This window comes from Rhinopithecus roxellana, chromosome 3, assembly GCF_007565055.1.
Source record: "Rhinopithecus roxellana isolate Shanxi Qingling chromosome 3, ASM756505v1, whole genome shotgun sequence".
In the NCBI taxonomy this organism is placed as follows: Eukaryota; Metazoa; Chordata; class Mammalia; order Primates; family Cercopithecidae; genus Rhinopithecus; species Rhinopithecus roxellana.
In genome coordinates this window covers 31,321,991-31,340,276 of record NC_044551.1, presented here as the reverse complement: position 1 = coordinate 31,340,276, position 18,286 = coordinate 31,321,991, and the positions used below count along the sequence as shown (strand labels likewise).

The 18,286-nt window shown below is 46.0% G+C and overlaps 1 protein-coding gene across 3 annotated transcripts in view; it reads right to left on the bottom strand.

Annotated features, from left to right (window-relative positions):
• The window catches only part of CYFIP2 (cytoplasmic FMR1 interacting protein 2), a 133,686-nt gene that overhangs the window by 75,308 nt on the left and 40,092 nt on the right, over positions 1-18,286 (bottom strand). For all 3 annotated transcript variants that reach the window (XM_010363413.2, XM_030926906.1, XM_030926905.1), the window contains exons 9-16: positions 16,871-16,975; positions 14,905-14,996; positions 12,982-13,099; positions 10,214-10,333; positions 9,594-9,719; positions 4,739-4,905; positions 3,866-4,013; positions 587-740 (exon numbers count right to left, since the gene is read on the bottom strand). In XM_010363413.2, the coding sequence (XP_010361715.1) occupies positions 587-740; positions 3,866-4,013; positions 4,739-4,905; positions 9,594-9,719; positions 10,214-10,333; positions 12,982-13,099; positions 14,905-14,996; positions 16,871-16,975 (1,030 nt within the window). The remainder of the gene's footprint in view (positions 1-586; positions 741-3,865; positions 4,014-4,738; positions 4,906-9,593; positions 9,720-10,213; positions 10,334-12,981; positions 13,100-14,904; positions 14,997-16,870; positions 16,976-18,286) is intronic.

The window sequence follows — 18,286 nt, the reverse complement described above, 5'->3', positions numbered from 1 at the left end:
ATTCTTAGATCCCATACAGTTTAGAGGCCCTGAAGGCCCTTCTCGGGCTACTCTCTAATGGATAAGAATACACTGCTTGTTACAGTCATCACTCTCTTCAATCCCAGCAGACATACGAAGACTCACGTCCCTGAGATACTACTCTTCCTCTGCCCTAGACATACATCTTACTAAAAGGAGAGGAAGTGTGAAGAACATAGGACTGGGATGCAGCTCGAGAGCCTCCCCTGCTGGCAGCAGCAAGTGCTACTTAGCGCTCAGCTGTGGCTGAGCAGCAAGTCTAGCATCCATGTGTCTGTATGTGCATATTCTTGTTTTTGATCCCTCTCTACTAAGGACTTTATGACAAATTAGCCACAAGTATCTCCCGGACAAATTTAGCTAGGTCAGAATAGCTGAGTTGAACCTGGCCTTTCCTAGCTCCAAAAGCCCACTGGAAAGTGTGTGTGTTTTTTCCCTGGCAGTGATATGTGCCCCTTAGGGTCAACGATCACATCCCTTTGCCATGCCTGGCTTGGTGGTCTTAGTGGCTCTGAGACCTTCATCCCCTCCCTCCGTGCCTTAGCAGGGATGGGATGCAGCTCACCACTGATGTTGAGCAGATGTGTGAAGAAGAAGGACTGTTTGTGAAAGTCCTCTATGGCGAGGACAATGGGTCCGTCGAGGCTGCTCCTCAGGGTCTTCTTGGAGCCGCTTTTGTCTGCAATGAGCGATTCAAGCATGGTCCGCACCATGTACAGCTTGAAAAAGAAGGCAAGATGAGAAGGTCAGAAGCTGGCCCTCTACCCCAGGGGAAAAGGTTGCTTCGTGTTGTATTTATTTATTTATTCTTTTCTGCAGATGTCTGCTCTTAAAAAGCATTGTCCTAAGGAAGCACCAGTTTAGGGTTTGAGAAGTAAATGTGGAACTGTGAAAACCTTCATGGCCAACCCGGGCCCCGTGGCATCCCTGGGCCGGTGGACCTGGCCACGGCAGGTGGCTCCCTGCTCTGCTTGGCCAAGGGTGTGTATATCAGAGGAGAACCTCATTACGTGTCACCTTGGAGTCACTCCCTGTTTTCCCAGAGGGCCACAGATGCCATGGGCGGAGCACTGGACTGGGAGTCAAAAGACCGGGGTTCAAGGCCAGGCACTGCTGCTGATTTGCTGTGTGACCTTAGGCAACAAAGCCCCCACTCTGGGCCTCAGTTGTCTCATGTAACATGAGGGGGTTGGACCAGATGCCTTCTCACACCAGTCCCTTTCAGAACTAACATTCTGGGGAACTGAGAAATGGGATAAGATCAGAACGAACCCCCTCCCACACCTGTTCCTGACCCTCAGCGTTTTGACCCCGAGGCTGAGCAATGGCGCCCCCTTGGTGGCATCAGCTGCACTGCACAGCCTGCTGAAGTCCAGGGTGGAAGGCGGGTTAACATTGGTACTTACACAGGAGGCTACTAGACAATTAACTCCCGCTTACAGGGTGCCTTAAGTGCAAAGGATGCAAGTGCGGTGGGGTGGTTCTCTTTGCTAATCTAGATCTCTCCACATCATTTGTCTGTGAATCTTAGGGCTGGAAGGGGCCTTGAGGAGCCAGGCTAGTCCATTCCTGCTGCCTCCTCGAGAAGGGTACCCAAACCACCCAGCCAGGCGGTGTGATACCAGGGATCGGCAGCCTCTTCGGCCCTGTGTGCCACCAGTGGGGTGAAACAAAGCCCTCGGGGACCACTGGCAGGCCTAAGACACAGATAGGAGAGAAGGAAGAGGGAACGGGAGGGCAGGAGAGACAGGGAAGAGGGAGAGAGAGAAAGAGAGAGAGAGAGAGAGAGAGAGAGAAAAGCAAGAGGTATTGTATACGGTGGGAAAGCCGCCGCGACTGCCGGGGGCTACCTCTGAGACACTCCAACCTCCCAGCAACCGCGTTCGTCTTCGCTGCCTCTGGAGCTTCCCTGGGATCTTCCCCACCACATGCCTCACACTGATGCGGGCAGGGCAGCCACAGAAACGTGACCCACCATCCCTGCCACAGGGCTTCCTTTGTGGGAAAGCAGCCATGGTGGCCGTCAGTGCCTCAGACAGTCCCCCATCTGCAGGCCTGTTTGGGGGGGCCCGTCTCATCATCCCTAAGAGCCGAGAAGCACTCTTCTCATGACGACCTCTCAAGTCCTCAAAGGAAGAATCCAAGTCTAATCTGTTGTGCATGCTGTCTGATTGATAGCCAACTCTAACTATCTGAAAACTGGTTTCACCTGTAAGAGGGTAAACTCTTTTCCCATGTACTTTTACTTAACAGAGCATTTAATTCACCAAACCAGTCTCTATCCCAACTATGCAAGATGCCCATGTCTACTGTGTCCTGTAAACCGTACCAGAGCCCTGGGTGGGTGTCAGGAGACCTGGGTTCTTGTCCCACCTCCACCTGGGACTCACCTTGTGACTTGGACAAGTCACTTCCCCTCTCTAGACCTCAGTTTTCCCATCTGCAAGATAGGGGGAGGGCCTAGGTTTCTCTAAGAGCTCTCCCAGCTCTGGTGGTCTAGGAGTCTATTCAACATGTCTGTGCCACCCTAGCATGACCTGGTGGAGGCTGGGGGTAAGGGGGGATTTACTGCTGGTGACCCACCCCTCTCACATTATCTACACAAATCCTCCCTTCCTCACCTCTCCTTTTCTCTCTGCCTGTTAAGACCCCTCCTCCTCCTCCTTTCCAATGTCTTTTGTACCTTGTCTGTCTCCTGCTCACTCATGTCTTAAAACTTACAGAAACACCTGAAAGCCCTGCTCAGTGTCCCTCAGACCTCAATCCTTGATACTACACAGAACTGTTTGCAGACGCTTCCTTGGGGCGTTCTACAACCAGCCAGTGAGATTGATGCAAACTGGCAGAGGGTTGTCAAGCCAAGGGGAATTAAGACGACCCTGCCGAGAACCCACCTCTTCCCTGCCCCAGCCCCCAGCACAGACACAGACACACACACAGGGAGAAGGGTCAGGGGGTGGGCCTCGGACGGTCCATCTCAGGTGACTGAGAGCAGAGAGAGGCTTAAAGGTCATGGGAAGTCAGGCCTCTGAGACCCTTAAACCTGCAATGAGAACCATCTGCTTTTTCCAGTACATCAAAAATACTACCAGAAACTACCTAGCCTTAAGTAGGTAGCAGGGACTTAACGGAGATGCTCGGATTATTGACTTTTTTTCTGTAATGTTATGACTGCTCTGGATAAGCCACGGGCGACCTCTTGCGCAGAAGCTCTGGCTGGCAACTCTGAGTGTTTCCAAATACTAGACTTCCTCTAAGGGGACAAGGGCTTTCAACACTTGCACTTTTGGAAGGATGTGGAACTAAGGGATATTTTGTTAGTAACACAATCTCATCCGAAGTTTTCATTTTGCAGAGAAGATAATCAGAGCTCAGAGAGCTCAAGGTGCTTGCCCAAGATCACACAGCAAGTCAGAGGCAGAACTTTTAGGGGAAAGGGCCAGGGCTTATTAAAGAAGGATAGGATAGATGCGTATAGATTCCACTTTAACCTCCTCCTGCACTTTGGAATCTATACTTCATAGGACTAGAAGATAGCCAGGCAAGGTGGATGTGTTATTATCCCCATTAGCCAGTTTAAACAACTGAGGCACAGAGAGATCTGTAACGTGCCCGAGGTCACACAGGTATCTAGGACTAGAATCCAGGTCTCCTGAATCTTAAGCCAGTGGTCCTCCTTCCTATATCAAAACAAGATGGCAGAATAAGACCAGAGCAGCCGCTCAACCCTGCCCCTCCTGACCAATGGCTCCCAGTCCCACTGCCCACGGCCAGCCATGATGATCTACCATAGCCCGGCTGGCCTCTGAGTCAATGCAGCTGGCCTGTGCCTGGAGCCGCTTACCTGTGTGCTGGACGGCCCCACAGCACGCCGGGGCACCTTGATGTCAAATCCACCTTTGGGGTCCTTCTCCCCTCTCAAGCATGGGTCATTAGGGGGCTCTCGCCCTCCCTCCCAGTCACAGATGGTCTTTCGAATTGCCTGTAGGACACTGGGGAAGGAAGAACTAAGACTCAGACCAGGTTTCACCATGGGAAAAAGACACTACAAGCTTGTGTGTCTAGGGCCCATGGTGTCCCAGGACCACCCACATTTGAATTCTTGGGGTGTCTGTAAAGCATGCTCATTTCTGCCCCCATTCCAAAACTCTGGTTTAACAGATTTAAGGTACGGTCTAGGAATCTGTGCTTAAACAAGTGTCCTACATGGTTCTGATGTCCAAGGGATGTCTGAGAACTCAGCTCTGAGCCCATCAAGTGAGACAGAACTTGTGTGAGGCAAGATGTCTATTTTTCCTTTCTGGTTATCGGGGAGTCTCATTGGTCTTATGAAATCTGTGTGTGCTTAGTTTTCATAATAGCTTAGATGTACTGCATACCTACTCCATGCTACATGTGCTTAGGTCTATCTGTGGACCTTCTCATTTCATCATCCCAGCAGGCAGCAGGTGGCATTATAATCCCCATTTTACAAATGAGGAAAACTGAGGTTTGGAGAAGGTCAGTAACTTTACCAAGTTCACACAGCTAGATAGCAGTGGATATGGACTTCCAGAGATGAAGGCTTAATTCATCCCAAATGCCCAATCTCCTAAAGAACCCTTTAGAGCTTGTTGGAAGAACCCGTGTGTGTTCAGTGGCTGAGCCAGGACATCCTCTCTGAAGGGTATCTGGCATCTTATGTCTGATATGCTCCTGAAGGTATCTGAAAACCCACCTGATGAGGACGTTCTTCTTCTTCCGTACCGCCTGCCGCAGGGGCTCGCGCAGCGTCACCTGGGCGAAGTCCTGCAATGCCGCATAGATGGTGTTCCTGATGGCCTGGTTGAAGACACTCTCCATCCTGCCCATGAGCACCTGCAGGCCTTTGATCATGGCGATCACCTGGGCAGGAACAGGCCAAGGGTCAGGTTCACCATGTCCAGCACACCAGCTCTCTACTACCCATCATCACCTCGCCAGGGGAGGCGGGGAATGATATCCAGAGGCATAAGGCCAGTGCTACTCAAAGTGCCAGTGCATGGCTAGGTAGGAGACATGTGCTAGAATGTACGTACATCAGCACTTAGCTTCATTCATTGAGAAAGTCTTGCTACAAAACACAAATGTCAGCTCAACTAACAGCATTCTTCGCAATGCAACTGATTTTCATCCTGGCATGAGCTCCTGATTTTGTTGCTCGCTGCTGACAAATGGCAGCTGGCCCATGGGCCACCATTTGAGCAGTTTGAGAAGTGCCCTGGCTTTTGAAGGCCCCTCCATAGACCAGGCACCCACAGACAACATCAAATAGAACTTTTTTAACATAAAATTTTCTAAAGAAGTTTTACAACCTTTGTTTTTAAAACCATTTGGCCAGTTACTGCTTGAGTTTATAAGACCAAAATTTCTCCTGCAGAAGTCATGGGGGAGACTGCCTCTACTCCTCTATTTCCCTTCTCCTTACCCTAACTCACTGAATCTGTTTGGAGAGATTGGGATTCAGGCGTGCGTGATGAGAGAAGCCTGGCTTGACCTTGGCTCGCTCTTTTGGGACCTGCCTGCCTGCAAGTATGTGACCTCCCTTCTAGGTTTCTGGCCACTTCTTGCAGTGACCATCCCCTGCCCACCCCGAGGAAGGGAAGCGTGTATCTATGCAGCTGCTTTGCCTATTACCCAGTGGCAAGTTTAATGAGATGTAGGAGGCATAGGAAGACTGGTGTGGCATTGGGTGAAAACTACATTATCTAGTTCAGCTTTACCAGCAGTAAGTCTGAGCCTTTGACTCCACTGGCCCCTAACATTAATTTCTCAATTGATTCAGAATTCAGAGGCAAAGACATGTGGCAGATCGTCCACCTCACAACTGCCACACAGATCACACCCATAATGGCATGTTTCACCTTCTACACCAGACTGGAAACACATAGGACAGGGCCCAGCTATGCTGTGCATGCCCAACTGCCAGCGTCTGGGCTCATGGTGGGCAGACACATTTTTTGTTGAAAAGGAACAAATAAATGAATGAATGAGCTTAGATCCTAAGCTTGTTTTTTTTTTTTTTTTTCCTCTAAAACTTAAAGGAAGAAAAAGAACATTTTTAGATAGAACTGGTATGAAAACAACTCAGGAGGTGATGGTTTTCAGTGGCACCAACAGTATAACAATTTTGTTGGTGATAAGTTTTGGTGTAGAGAAATAATGGGAGAGAAGCATTAGAGGACTGTTAGATCATAACAGAATCTGGGCTCCTGGCTACAGATGTAACTAGGAGACATCAGGACAAAGGAAGGAGTAGATGATGAAGATGTCTCAGACTAACTCCAAACACAGAGGAGTGGGCAGGCCTGTTGGATCTAAGGGAAAAATCTTTGCAACTCTAGACAAGGCAAAGATTTCTTAGCTGAAACCCCCAAATCACAAACCACCAAATAACTGATAAATTGGACTTCATCAAAATGTAAAACAGCTGCTCTTCAAAAGGCACCCTTACAAAAATGAAAAGGCAAAGTCACTGATGAGAAAAAATATTTGCGACATATATTTGACTAAAGACTTGTAATCTAAAATATGGAACAAATTCTCACAATTCAGTAATAGGAAGACAGAAACCCGATTTTAAAAAAATGGGCAAAAGATCTCAATACTTCACAGAGGAAGACATATGAATGGGATCCAAGACAGGACAGAGGTAAAGGGAATTCTCAAGATAATACATAATGAGGAGACTCTTCGATCAGTGGCTGGGCTGGTCTAGAGAGAAACCCATGCAGACTGGAAAGAAGAGGGCTTGTAGAAGAATGGCTCCAAGAAAAAAAGAATAATACCAAAACTCATCAAATGATGACGGTGATGGACTATTCTGCAAGGAGTTTTACATTTTGTTGGTATGTTTGGGGTTGCCTTTTTGATAGACTCATAGAAGACAAAACAAAAAATAAAGTATTGCTAATTCTATGAAGAACAAAAAGTTGTGCAAGAAAATAAAGGTATTCACATTAGATCATGTGGCTCAGTGATGGACAACAGTTACTTGGTTATAATAATAATAAGGTAACTATTGATTTTTACCAAAAAGTGTAAAATTACCAAGATGGGAAGATTGGGAAGATGGGGGAAGGAAGCCAGGTGTGTTGTAGGGACAGGAGGTAGGAAGGAGAGAGCTATATCCTCATTTCCCAAAGTAGAAAATCAATACAAAATGTCATAAATTGAAAAACCAAGAAATAGTCTCGTTAGAACTAGGGAGACAAATACTACAAGGAATCATTTAACAAGTTGAATGGTGTTTCCTATTTGGGGACTCAGATTGGAAAGGCATGGTGCAGGCAGGTTACTACTCTCACTTCATTTTATTTTTAAAGGCCACACTGAACTACTTTTCTTTTTAATTTTTTTAAACATGTTTTATTAATGAGATAAAAATGATAAAACCTCTCAATGTATAGCAAAGTAATGACTAGAAGGAAATCGAGTGACATGTTCTTGGTGGTTGTGCTTGGATGACGATATGAGGTTGTGGGAAGGTGAAGGTAGAAGTGGGGTTGGGGTAGCATCTTCTAAATCACGTACAGTGCATATGCATCCCTTTTATTAAGGAAATAAGTGCAAAAATAGTTTTATAAAGTTGCATTTACCCTCTGACTGTCTCACTTTAAATAGGCTTGAGGATGACTTTGTCCTCTAGAGATGACTGCAAAACTTTCTTCCAGGTTGCCCGTTAGTAATGGAAGTGCCAAGGAGTCTGGGGCCACTCAGGACAATGTCAAGTGTGATTATGATTTTTCTGCTTTCTGAAACTATGCCACCGAGCCTCAGTCCTTTAAAGTGAACTTGGAGAGACAACGACTCTAACCTCTTACATTTGTAAGACCCTGTAAGTTTTCAGAGCTCATCTACATTCATTATCGTACCTGACAATTATTGTTTGATTCTCCATAATAACCCTGGGATGGGGCAGGGGAGAGATGATTAGTTCCATTTTACAGATAAGGAATCTGAGGCTCTGAGAGCTGAAGTGACCAGAGGGCCCAGGGCTGGGATCCAGGTCTCTAATTTCTAGATTCATCTCCTGTAGGTTTCAAATGGTCCTCAAAGAAATAGCTGTCACTCACAACCTAGTATAAAGGAGTTTTCCTCCCAAATAGAAACATCATTTTGTAATCAAACAAAACACAATACAAAAAGGTATAAATCAGACAGTCCTGTTTCCAGAAATTACTACTGTTCATGGTTTGGTATACATCATAAATATTTATGTCCTTCAGTTTTCCACAAATATATAAAAGTATATTATATTTTGGTATAAGTGGAATCATTTTATATGCTGTTCTGTTTTTGGTCTAAATGTCTATATTTGGAGTTTCTTTTTTTATATGTTGATAATATGTACTTAGATATATTACATATTTCTTTACATATTTAAAAATATCCACGTTTATGTGTATATGCATATTTATTTCTAGATATATTTTTGCTTCTTCTCTGTATGCATGAAAACTACAGATATGCTGTTCTTTAACTGTTTCTTTTTTAACTTAACAATATGCTGAGCATAGCCTTCCATGTAGGTATATCTTTTTTACTTTTTATTTACTTATTTTTTTTGAGACAGAGTCTCACTCTGTCGCCAAGGCTGGAGTGCAGTGGCACAATCTTGGCTCACTACAGCTTCCACCTCCCGGGTTCAAGCGATTCTCCTGCCTCAGCCTCCCGAGTAGCTGGGATTACAGGTGTGTACCACTATGCCCGGCTAAATTGTTTTTGTATTTTTAGTAGAGATGGGGTTTCACCATGTTGGTCATGCTGGTCTTGAACTCCTGACCTCAATTGATCGACCCATCTCAGTCTCCTGAAGTGCTGGGATTACAGGCGTGAGCCATGGTATATCTTTTTCAGAGACTGCACAGTATGCAATGATATACCTGAGTCTTAACTTATTTACCTGGTTCCATATTGAAGAACATTTAAGTTGCTTCATATATTTTGGTATTATAAACAACACTGTGATAAATATCCATGTACATATATCTCTGCACAGTTGGCTTATTTCCTTGGGATATATTCCCAGAAGAAGAACTTGGCCAAAGGGTATGCACATTAAAAACGAGAGTACATATAATCACATTGCTCTCATAGAAAGCCTATAAAATGTAGACTGACCACTAAAGACATAAGAATGTCTATTTCCTGCAATTTAACCTGCAACAGGCATCACCCAGCTGTCAAATCTCTGCTATTCTGATGGTAAACACTGTGTCCCACCTTTTTCCAATCTGTAGCTCTTGGACCACTGATCACTTTGGACATTTTTCATACCTCTTTTAGCCATTTGTGTTTGTTTCTTCTGTTGGTTTCTTTGTGCCCATTTTTCCAGTGGAATGGATGTTTTTCTTTGGATTTTTAAGAATAGAATGAGTTTCTAATCAATTCTGAGTAACAGAATAACTTCTGACAAATTAATTTAGATGGGACGACAGGGAAGAGCATGCGAATTGGAGCAACCAATGTTATTTTCTTGCTTAGAACTACTCAGGAACCACCATGAGCTACAGCCTCAGGGACAGAGGGAGATGCAGGGAGTCTGCACCTACCTCAACGAAGGCAAATTTTTCCTCACTGGTGTAATTGTAGCGCGTGGCTCTCTCATATTCTTCTGCGGTGCCAGGACAGTCCTTGTTGCAGAACTTGTCTGTGGGATGAACCAGCTTCCAAGAGTACTGGGGAGAGTGGGAACAAACCAAATGTCCATCAACTGATGAACGGACAAACAGAATGTGGAGGATCCATGCAATGGAATATTACTCAGCTGAAAAAAAGGAATAAAGTACTAATTCACGCTGCAACATGAAAAACCTTGAAAGTATGCAAAATGAAAGAAGCCTGACACAAAAGGCCACGTATCATACGATTTTATTTAGGTGAAACAACCAGAATAGGGAAACCTATAGAGGTAAAAGCAGATTGCTCAGGGCTAGGGAGATGGGAGGGGAGATAACACTTTTTGAAGTGATGAAAATGTTCTAAATTTGACTGTGGCTATACAACTCTGTGGATATACTAAAAACCGATGAACTTACACTTTAAATGGGTAAATGATATGGCATGTGAATTGTAACTCCATAAATCTGTTAAAAAGAGCGCTAGGGGGAGATGGAGGCAGATTCCAAAGAAAGAGAGGTCAGTGTGAGGTCCTCTACCCGGAGACACCTACCACCTCCATGACATGGGCGCTCCACTTGGATAGAAGCTGCAGACCCCGCAGGGCTAAGTCGAAGAGCTCGCGATACTCCTCGTCTGACTTCTGGCTGTCCAGCCCTGAGCCCGTCACCACCTGGGGAGCATCAAGTGTCATACTCACGGTCTATGTGCCTGACACTTTTATATATTATCTCATTGATTCCCCCAAGAACACTGCAGGGAAGTGCTATTATTACATCCCCTTGACAGTTAAACTGAGGCTCAGACAAGTGTCTTGCTGAAGGCCACGTGGTTTATAAATCACTGAAGGTTTGGGTTCAGGTGGTGATGCCAGAGCCCCCACTCATAACCAACTTGGAGTATCACAGGGCAGCAACTTTCAAACTGACTGCACTCACTGTAGGAAGTGCACAGTATATAGTAACTCATGAACATACACCTACATAGAGATATTAAATATATGTATGCAACAGTATGTTTTTCTCTTTTTTCTTTTAGAGACAGGGTCTCACTGTGTTGCCCAGGCTAGTCTCATGGGCTCAAGCAATCCCCCTGCCTCAACCTCCCAAAATGATGGGATTACAGACGTGAGCCACCCACACCCAGCCTCAACAATATTTTTTACAAAGCAATCTCACTCTTAATATACGGGATTCCTTCTGATTTTCTATTCTATATTTACATAAAAATGCTAATCACAAACACTAAGTTGATTTCACAACTCATCAGACATGACTCACTGATTGAGAGGCAGTGGATAAACATCTATATAATATTCCACAATGGTACAGAATATGTGCGTATGCACAAACATACTCCGTGTGTGTATATATGTACATACACACATATGCATATACAGCCAGTCCTCATTATTGGTGGATTCTGTATTTGTGAATTCTCTTACTGGCTAAAATTTATTTGTAACCCCAAAATCAACACTCATGGTGATTTCTCAGTCATTTGCAGACAGGCACCCACTCCCAGCTGAAGTCGGACAAAGTGACTCTGCCTTCTTGTTTCAGCTCTCATACAGTAAACAACTGTCTTTTTTGAAGTCTCCTTAGTGCCACGTCTTCTATATTCTTGTGCTTTTTACTCTAATCGCTCAATTTAAAATGGCCCCCAAGCTTAGGGCAAATGCGCTATATAGTGTTCCTCTGTGCAAGAAAGCTGTAACATGCCTTATGGAAAAAACTAAGCGTTCTAGATAAGCTTTGTTCAGATGTGAGTTATAGTGCTGTTGGTCATGAGCTAATGAATCAACAATAGAGATCACATCAAGTGTCTTTAAACCGAAGCATGTGTAAAACAAGGTTATGTAAGGATCAGTTGATGAAAATGTTGTGACCAGAGACTCACAGGGCTGTAACTCTGATTTCTTCTTGGAGCAATGATTTAGTATTTGCTACTTCAGAGTTCATGGCCACTTTACAGAACTCCTGTGAATAATGAGAATCAACATGTACAGAGCATATAATTTTAAAAAATATCTTTGGCCAGACTCATTCTTAGACCACATCAAAATGTGAGTAGGAATTAAGAGCTCTGGCTGGGGGCAGTGGCTCATGCCTGTAATCCCAGCACCTGGGGAGGCTGAGGCAGGAGAATCACTTGAGTCCAGGAGTATAAGACCAGCCTGGATAACATAATGAGATCCTGCCTCTATTTTTAAAAACGAAATAACATATTTTTAAAATTTTTTTTAAAGAGCTCTAGCACTCAAAATAAGTTATTCCTGTAACTTCAGTTCAATTGATTGGTACCTATGTTTAGAAAGCTAAAGGTCTGGGCTTGACCTTGGTCCCTGTGGGCCACAAGTCTAATGACTACAAGTCATGGTCTAATGGCCATGAGTCCTTGCTTTTGTCAGACTGTCCCCATTTCAGGTACGTTGCTGTGTGATCAAAGGCATCTCCTGAGTTGGGGTTTGTAAAGTAGAGTCACCATGGCTGTTAGCCACATGGTGGAAGCAGTGAGCATACGTGGGTCAGTGCACAGTCACCCACGAGTGCTATGTAATAAAGGAATCTGAGTCAGGGGATCAGTGTTTATCAAACAGCATATTCATGTGTTAGGAGGGTATGTATGGGATGAGAACCAGAAGGATATATACATCCAAATACCAGTCTTCGTTGGTTCTGGGATGGTAGGATTTTATGTGATTTTCTCTCCTTTTGCTTATTTGTGTTCTTTCCTGAGGTTTGTGCACTGATCATGTCTCCACTAAAAAAAAAAAAGTTTTTAAAAAAGGAAAAATTAAGCGAAATGTAATTATCGGTATTAGTGGAGATTTTTATGACCTTCATCTGCCCTTAAGTATATTAGTGATTTTTTTTTACAATGATAATTTATTGCTGTGTAGTTTAAAAACATTTAGGTAATGTTATGAGTATGAGTGTTCTGTTTTCTTGCCATCCAGCATGGTGATGGTTTGCGTCACTTACCATGTACAGGCAGAACTAACCATCACCAGGCCTTTATTATCTGCCATATCTTTTATCCTCTCAATGAACCTTTCAGGATAGATACTGTTATCACCTTCAATTCACAGATGAGGAAACTGAAGCAGAGAGATGTTGAATAACTTGCAAAGGGCAGCAGCACCACCGGAATTCACCCCAGTCTGCTTGGCTCTAAAACCCCTGCTGTTGGCCACTTTACCCTCCTGCCTCCCTCCCTCCTACTCTCCAGTGTTCTGTGGATCCACGTTCTTTCCTGGCTGCTCCTTACCCTTCTGGTCCTGGGCCCATGGGCCTGCTTCCCAGCAGCCTGTGTGCTCACCTCACTGTTGCTATAGCGAGCAAGCTCGGAGATGAAGCGGATGTGGTCATCCCGGATCTGAACCATCTGCTCACAGATATTGTACTGGGGGCTGATGCTGCTCTGGGTGCACGTCCACCTGGGTAGAAAATTATGGGGTCGGAGAGGGTCCCAGCCTCAGGCGCCTGGGTGGGACAGGCATTAGCTGCTCCTGGTGCTCAGCCCACATGGCCAACTCCCCTGGGTGACACCAAATGGTATCCCAGCCGCCTCAGCAAGAGAGCCTGCTAAGTCCAACACTGTGGGAGCTTCAGGCCTAGTGGAACAGTCCTTCCTCCTCCTCGGGGCTGGCCTCATCTAGGACCCAACTGTAGGCCTTTCCAGATACCTGGTCCATAATACTTACCAGTAATGTAAGGGAGGGAAGACAGCGTCTCTAGGGCTACAAAGGGGTGGAATCCAAGCACAGAAAAAGCAAGGTGGGCAACCTCCAAAACCAGCCTACCCACTCTGAGAGCACAGACACTCTGCAGTTGAAGCTGGCTTTGGGGGCCCTTTGGGCTGAGATTGCGAAAATCTGAATGTGACTGTGCCTCTTTTCCAACAGCGCCCTGGCAACATGGAAGCACATGTGGTGGGGGAAGCCAGGGTCACTCTGAGACATGGGGGCGGCCCCTCCCTCCACCCACTCCCTCTACCTTTCGCCCCCTTCTCTCCTTCTCTCTCCACTCTCTTTCCTCCTTCCCTCCGCCTCTTTTCCACTCCTTGTGAAAAGATGTCATTAGGAAAACCATCTTAAGTCAGAGAGGAAATGAATGAATGAACATCTTCACTCTCCATGCCCAAGAGAAAAACCACCACCCCCTCTTCTACCCTCAGGTGCTGGTGACCCAGCAGACAGACGAAGCACAAGCACCAGACAAGGCAGAAAAAAGATTCTAGGGAGAATTTAGTATTTCAAAAGGAGCCCTGACATGCCCCTCATAAGAACGGCAGAACAGTGACAGCCTTCCTCAGGCCTCCCTTCAGTATCACTCAGAGAGTTACCTGTGGAGAGGGGAGCACGCAGCCCCTCACACCCCGCCCCAGTCACTGCTCCCAGCCAGCTTCAGCTGGTCGAGAAGTCAGGCAGGGAAAAGTGAGGAATGAGTTCACATTCTCCATTCCCTGCTTTTCCTGCAAAACCCCCTCACGCGCTAGCAGCCAGAGGGTGATGAAGCAACTACACGAGCTTTCCTTTGGACACTCATTTGCAGAGGCTCCAAGCAGATGCAGTTCAAGGACACTCCATTTGTATCTTTTTAAGATGCCAATACACTCACCCTTGACTAAAGGACAGCTGGTTCCCCTCTGTGTGGAAAAGCCACAACTCTGGGTGAGAAGCACACAGGAGGAACCTCCCTAACAGCCTCAGAGACCAAAGGGGCAGCCGAGGTTGGAGCCCCCCAACTTCAGTGAGGTACTGACACCCCAGGTCTTTGTATAGATGACCTAGAATTGTGGTTTATAAAGTGGCTGAAGGTGAGGCTGCCCACCCAATTCACGACTCCACGATGGACTTAGCACACGGTCATCTAACCTGAGAGAATCAGCACGAGGAGGAACAACGCCACCTATCCTCACCGGACCACTGAGGGCTGGCCACTCCTCCAGAGGAGGAGGTGGACTTCTGCTGTCCTGCTGCAAGGACGTGCGAGTCACTGCTGGGCTGGACAAGGGGCGTGGCTGTGCTCTGAGCCCTTTTGAACCTGGCAGCAAAGGGTGGATACAAAAGGGCTCAGAGCACCCTCGCGGCTCCCCCTCCGGCCGGCACCTGTATTCTGATTGATGGAATCCACCTGCCCAGGACTCTGGGGAGGGAGGAGGGGCTGAAGTGGCCCCTCGGCTCCCTGCCCGGGCTGGGCATCCTCGCGGGAGCCGAGAGACATTACGGCAGGCACTCACTTGGACTTGTTCTCTTCATAGTGAGCACTGGTCTTAATGTATCTGGCCAGCTCTATCTGCATGTCGCCGAAAAGGGGCACCACCTGCAGCTGCTGCAAAGGAAGCAAACACAGCTCGTGAGATGCTGAGGAGGGGCTGGGGCGGCCGCCTTCGCTGCCACCCCACCGGGGGAGGCAGGCCTCTGTGTATGCCTGGGGGCCGACCCCTAGTTTCTGCTTCCAATGATGCTACCATGTGACTCTGAAGTCAAAAGGAACCCTAGTCACGTACAGGTCCTCCCCTGCCTCCAACCAACTCTATGTTCTAGGCAATGGAGCCCAGAGAGGCAAAGTGACTTGTCCAAGGTCACTCAGCCAACAGCATGGGTGAAGGCCAAGGACTGGATGGACGGCTGCCCAGTGCAGGGTCCTTTCCGCTCCAATCTTCCCTGGCTTAAAACATCCTTGCTGCTATGAATTCTGGGCTAGAAGCAGGTGTCTGAGTGCTGTTAGTCTTCCTGAGAAAGTCTGTACTTGCAAAGCAATTAAAACCATAGTAATACCTAACACCAGAGGGCAAACAACTCCAGACCAAAAACCAAGGCAAATGGCAGGGAGGCTGGTATTTATTGTGTGCTTCTCATGCACTAGGTACTAAGACAAGCACTTTAAAAATAGTATCTCAAGCCATACAAGAGCCCTGTGAAGTCTGTACTATTATCATTCCCATTTCAGAGAAGAAACTGAAGCTTAAACAGCTTAAGTGATTTTTCACAAAGTCAGACCAGCTAGAAAAAGCCAGGATTATACAACCCAGGGCTCTGAGTTACCTATGGTAACCCCACTGAATCCTCCAGGGAACCCTACAGAGCCCATACCCTTGGTATTCACATTTTCCAGACTTGGAACTCAGTTTCAGAGTGATTTAGCGACTTTCCCAAAGTCATCCAGCTATTAAGTGGCAGAGCCAGACTTACACCCAGGTCTGCCAAGGGAAAGGTTGTATTCTCTTTCTTCGACCCTCATCTCATTCATGCTGACTTAGGAAGATTTTGCAAGGGTCTCCCAAAATGAGTCCTATTTTCATTTGGGGCAACTCTAGAGAAAAGTAAAAGTTCCACCCTTGAAAACAAGCAAAGCCAAGGCACAGAATTCCTCTTAGTGATTTATGTTCCTTTTCCTTAACCTTGAAGAGTCAGTGGGACTCAGGCCCAATCTAGTGCCCTGCATGTCACACCACTAAGGAGTTTTGCTGTGAATATTAATCTGGGCTTTCCCACATCTGACCTCTCAGGCTTGCTCCATGCCCACAGTGCCCAATGCTAGAATAAATTGAGAACATGGGAAGTTAATTCCAAAGTGTAAGATTCCTTTGCAAAATTCTAAGAGGCTTAGTTTAACTGCAAATTTTTAAAGATCTGGAGCCAAAAGATCAACTCTCAGAGGCACTGAAATAGAGTGAGTATGTGACGGATGTTGCTGAGGCATTCTATCCAGAGGTAAGGGCAAGCTGAGGTGGCCCCTGATGTACCAGGTGAGAGGCTGTGATTCTGCAAATGTAAACCAATTGAAAATCCAGTCTTTAATCATTCTACTTCTGTGAGCTCTGATTTATACTGGAAATTAGAGCAGGTGCTGTCTTCTGGGATGCACCTCGTTAAGTGCCAAGGGACTTCAGGAAAAAAAAAAAAGCAGCATTCAAAAAGAAGCACAGGGCCTCCTCCTAGCCAAATCCCAGCTGAATCCTGAAACTTGGAACTATGTGTGGCTTTCATGCAACAGCCTTCTAGGGCATAAATGCCTCCATCGATGGCAGCTGGAGGCCCTGCTGTTCTATTCTCTCCCTCTTCCTACTCTTGGGATCTTTGGAGCTACAGCTCAATTAAAAAAACCTGACAGTTTTCTGGCTAATTTCATCCCTTTCCCCCAAAGACATCTGAGCTCTGGTAACCTCAGCCCTCTGCCCAGCCCCAGCCCCAGTTGCTGACCTTAAAGAATTTATCAATTTTGCTAAGATTAATTCTCTTCTTGGCATCCAGTTTGTAAATGTTACTGACATTTCCATCCATTAGGTAGAGGCCAAAGCCCATCACCTAGAATGAGAAGGGGGCACAGCATAGAAACTAATCACATCCGCTGGAAAAGTTTAAAAACAAAAAGGTAAGTCTGTATATGTCACACACACACATACACACACACACACTCCGTAGAGACGCACATTATATTATAAAAACCTATGCATCTTCAAACAAAGGCAGGAAATAGAAGTCTAATTTCAACAAGAAATTCAGTGTATTACTATGGCAGCTACTTCTTCAGCCCTTACTATGGGCCTGAGTCTGTGCTCAGAGCGTTAATAAGCATTATTTTCTCAAGTCAAGTTCTCTGCAATAACCTTATTCTACAGATGAGGAATCAGAGACACAAGGAGGTTAGACAGCTCGCTAAGGCCACACAGCTAAGCAGCAGAGACAGGAGCTGAACAGAATCTGTTGACAACATTTCCGCATTTAGATCCTTCTGAGAGAAAGGGCTGCTCCTAGCTCCTTGCTGTATCCCAGGGTGTGGCACAACACAGGCATCTGATGAATACTTGAACAGGTAGTGAATGTGAAAGTATCCATCTCTTTCTCCACAGAAAGGACAATGTAAAAGTTTCCAAGGAGCCGCTGGTGACTTTAATTAAAAAAAAAAAAAAACTTCCTGACTTTGCCCTCTGAGTGGGTTGACATTCTTGATTCCAACCCTTCTAACAGTTTCTTGAATGCTGGCTTGTTTTGCTCCTTTTAAAATGTATGCAGAAGGGGGCCTGAGCAGCTGTGTCACTTTCTCACTGACCGTGAGAAAGTCACTTCTCTCTGTGCCTCTGTTTCTCATCTGACATGAACAGGATGCAGCAGGGTACTGCTAGGGTTGCTTCCCCTGTGGGTGCATTTACTGGTTTTTTTTTTTTTTTTTTTTTTTTTTTTTTTTTTTTGAGATGGTCTCACTCTGTTCCCCCACTACCCCGCCCAAGCTGGAGTGCAGTGATATGATCACGGCTCACTGCTGCCTCAACCTACTGGGCTCAAGCCGTTCTCTTACCTCAGCCTCCTGAGAAGCTGTGACTACAGATGCACGCTACCGTTGGCTAATTTTTGTATTTGTCTATAAAGATGGTGTTCCACTGTGTTGTCTCAAACTCCTGGGTTCAAGTGATCCTTCTACCTTGGCCTCCCAAAGCACTAGGATTACAGGCGTGAGCCACTTTGTGGGTACATTTTTGTTCTGCAGAATGAACTTCATCCTTTTCTGCATAAGAGCAGACAGTGCCAGATGGTGGCATCTGAGTTCACTAATACAAACTACCCATGTGGCAAAACCATGTGAAGGCCAGATTGAAGAGGGTGGGGAACAGAGAGGGA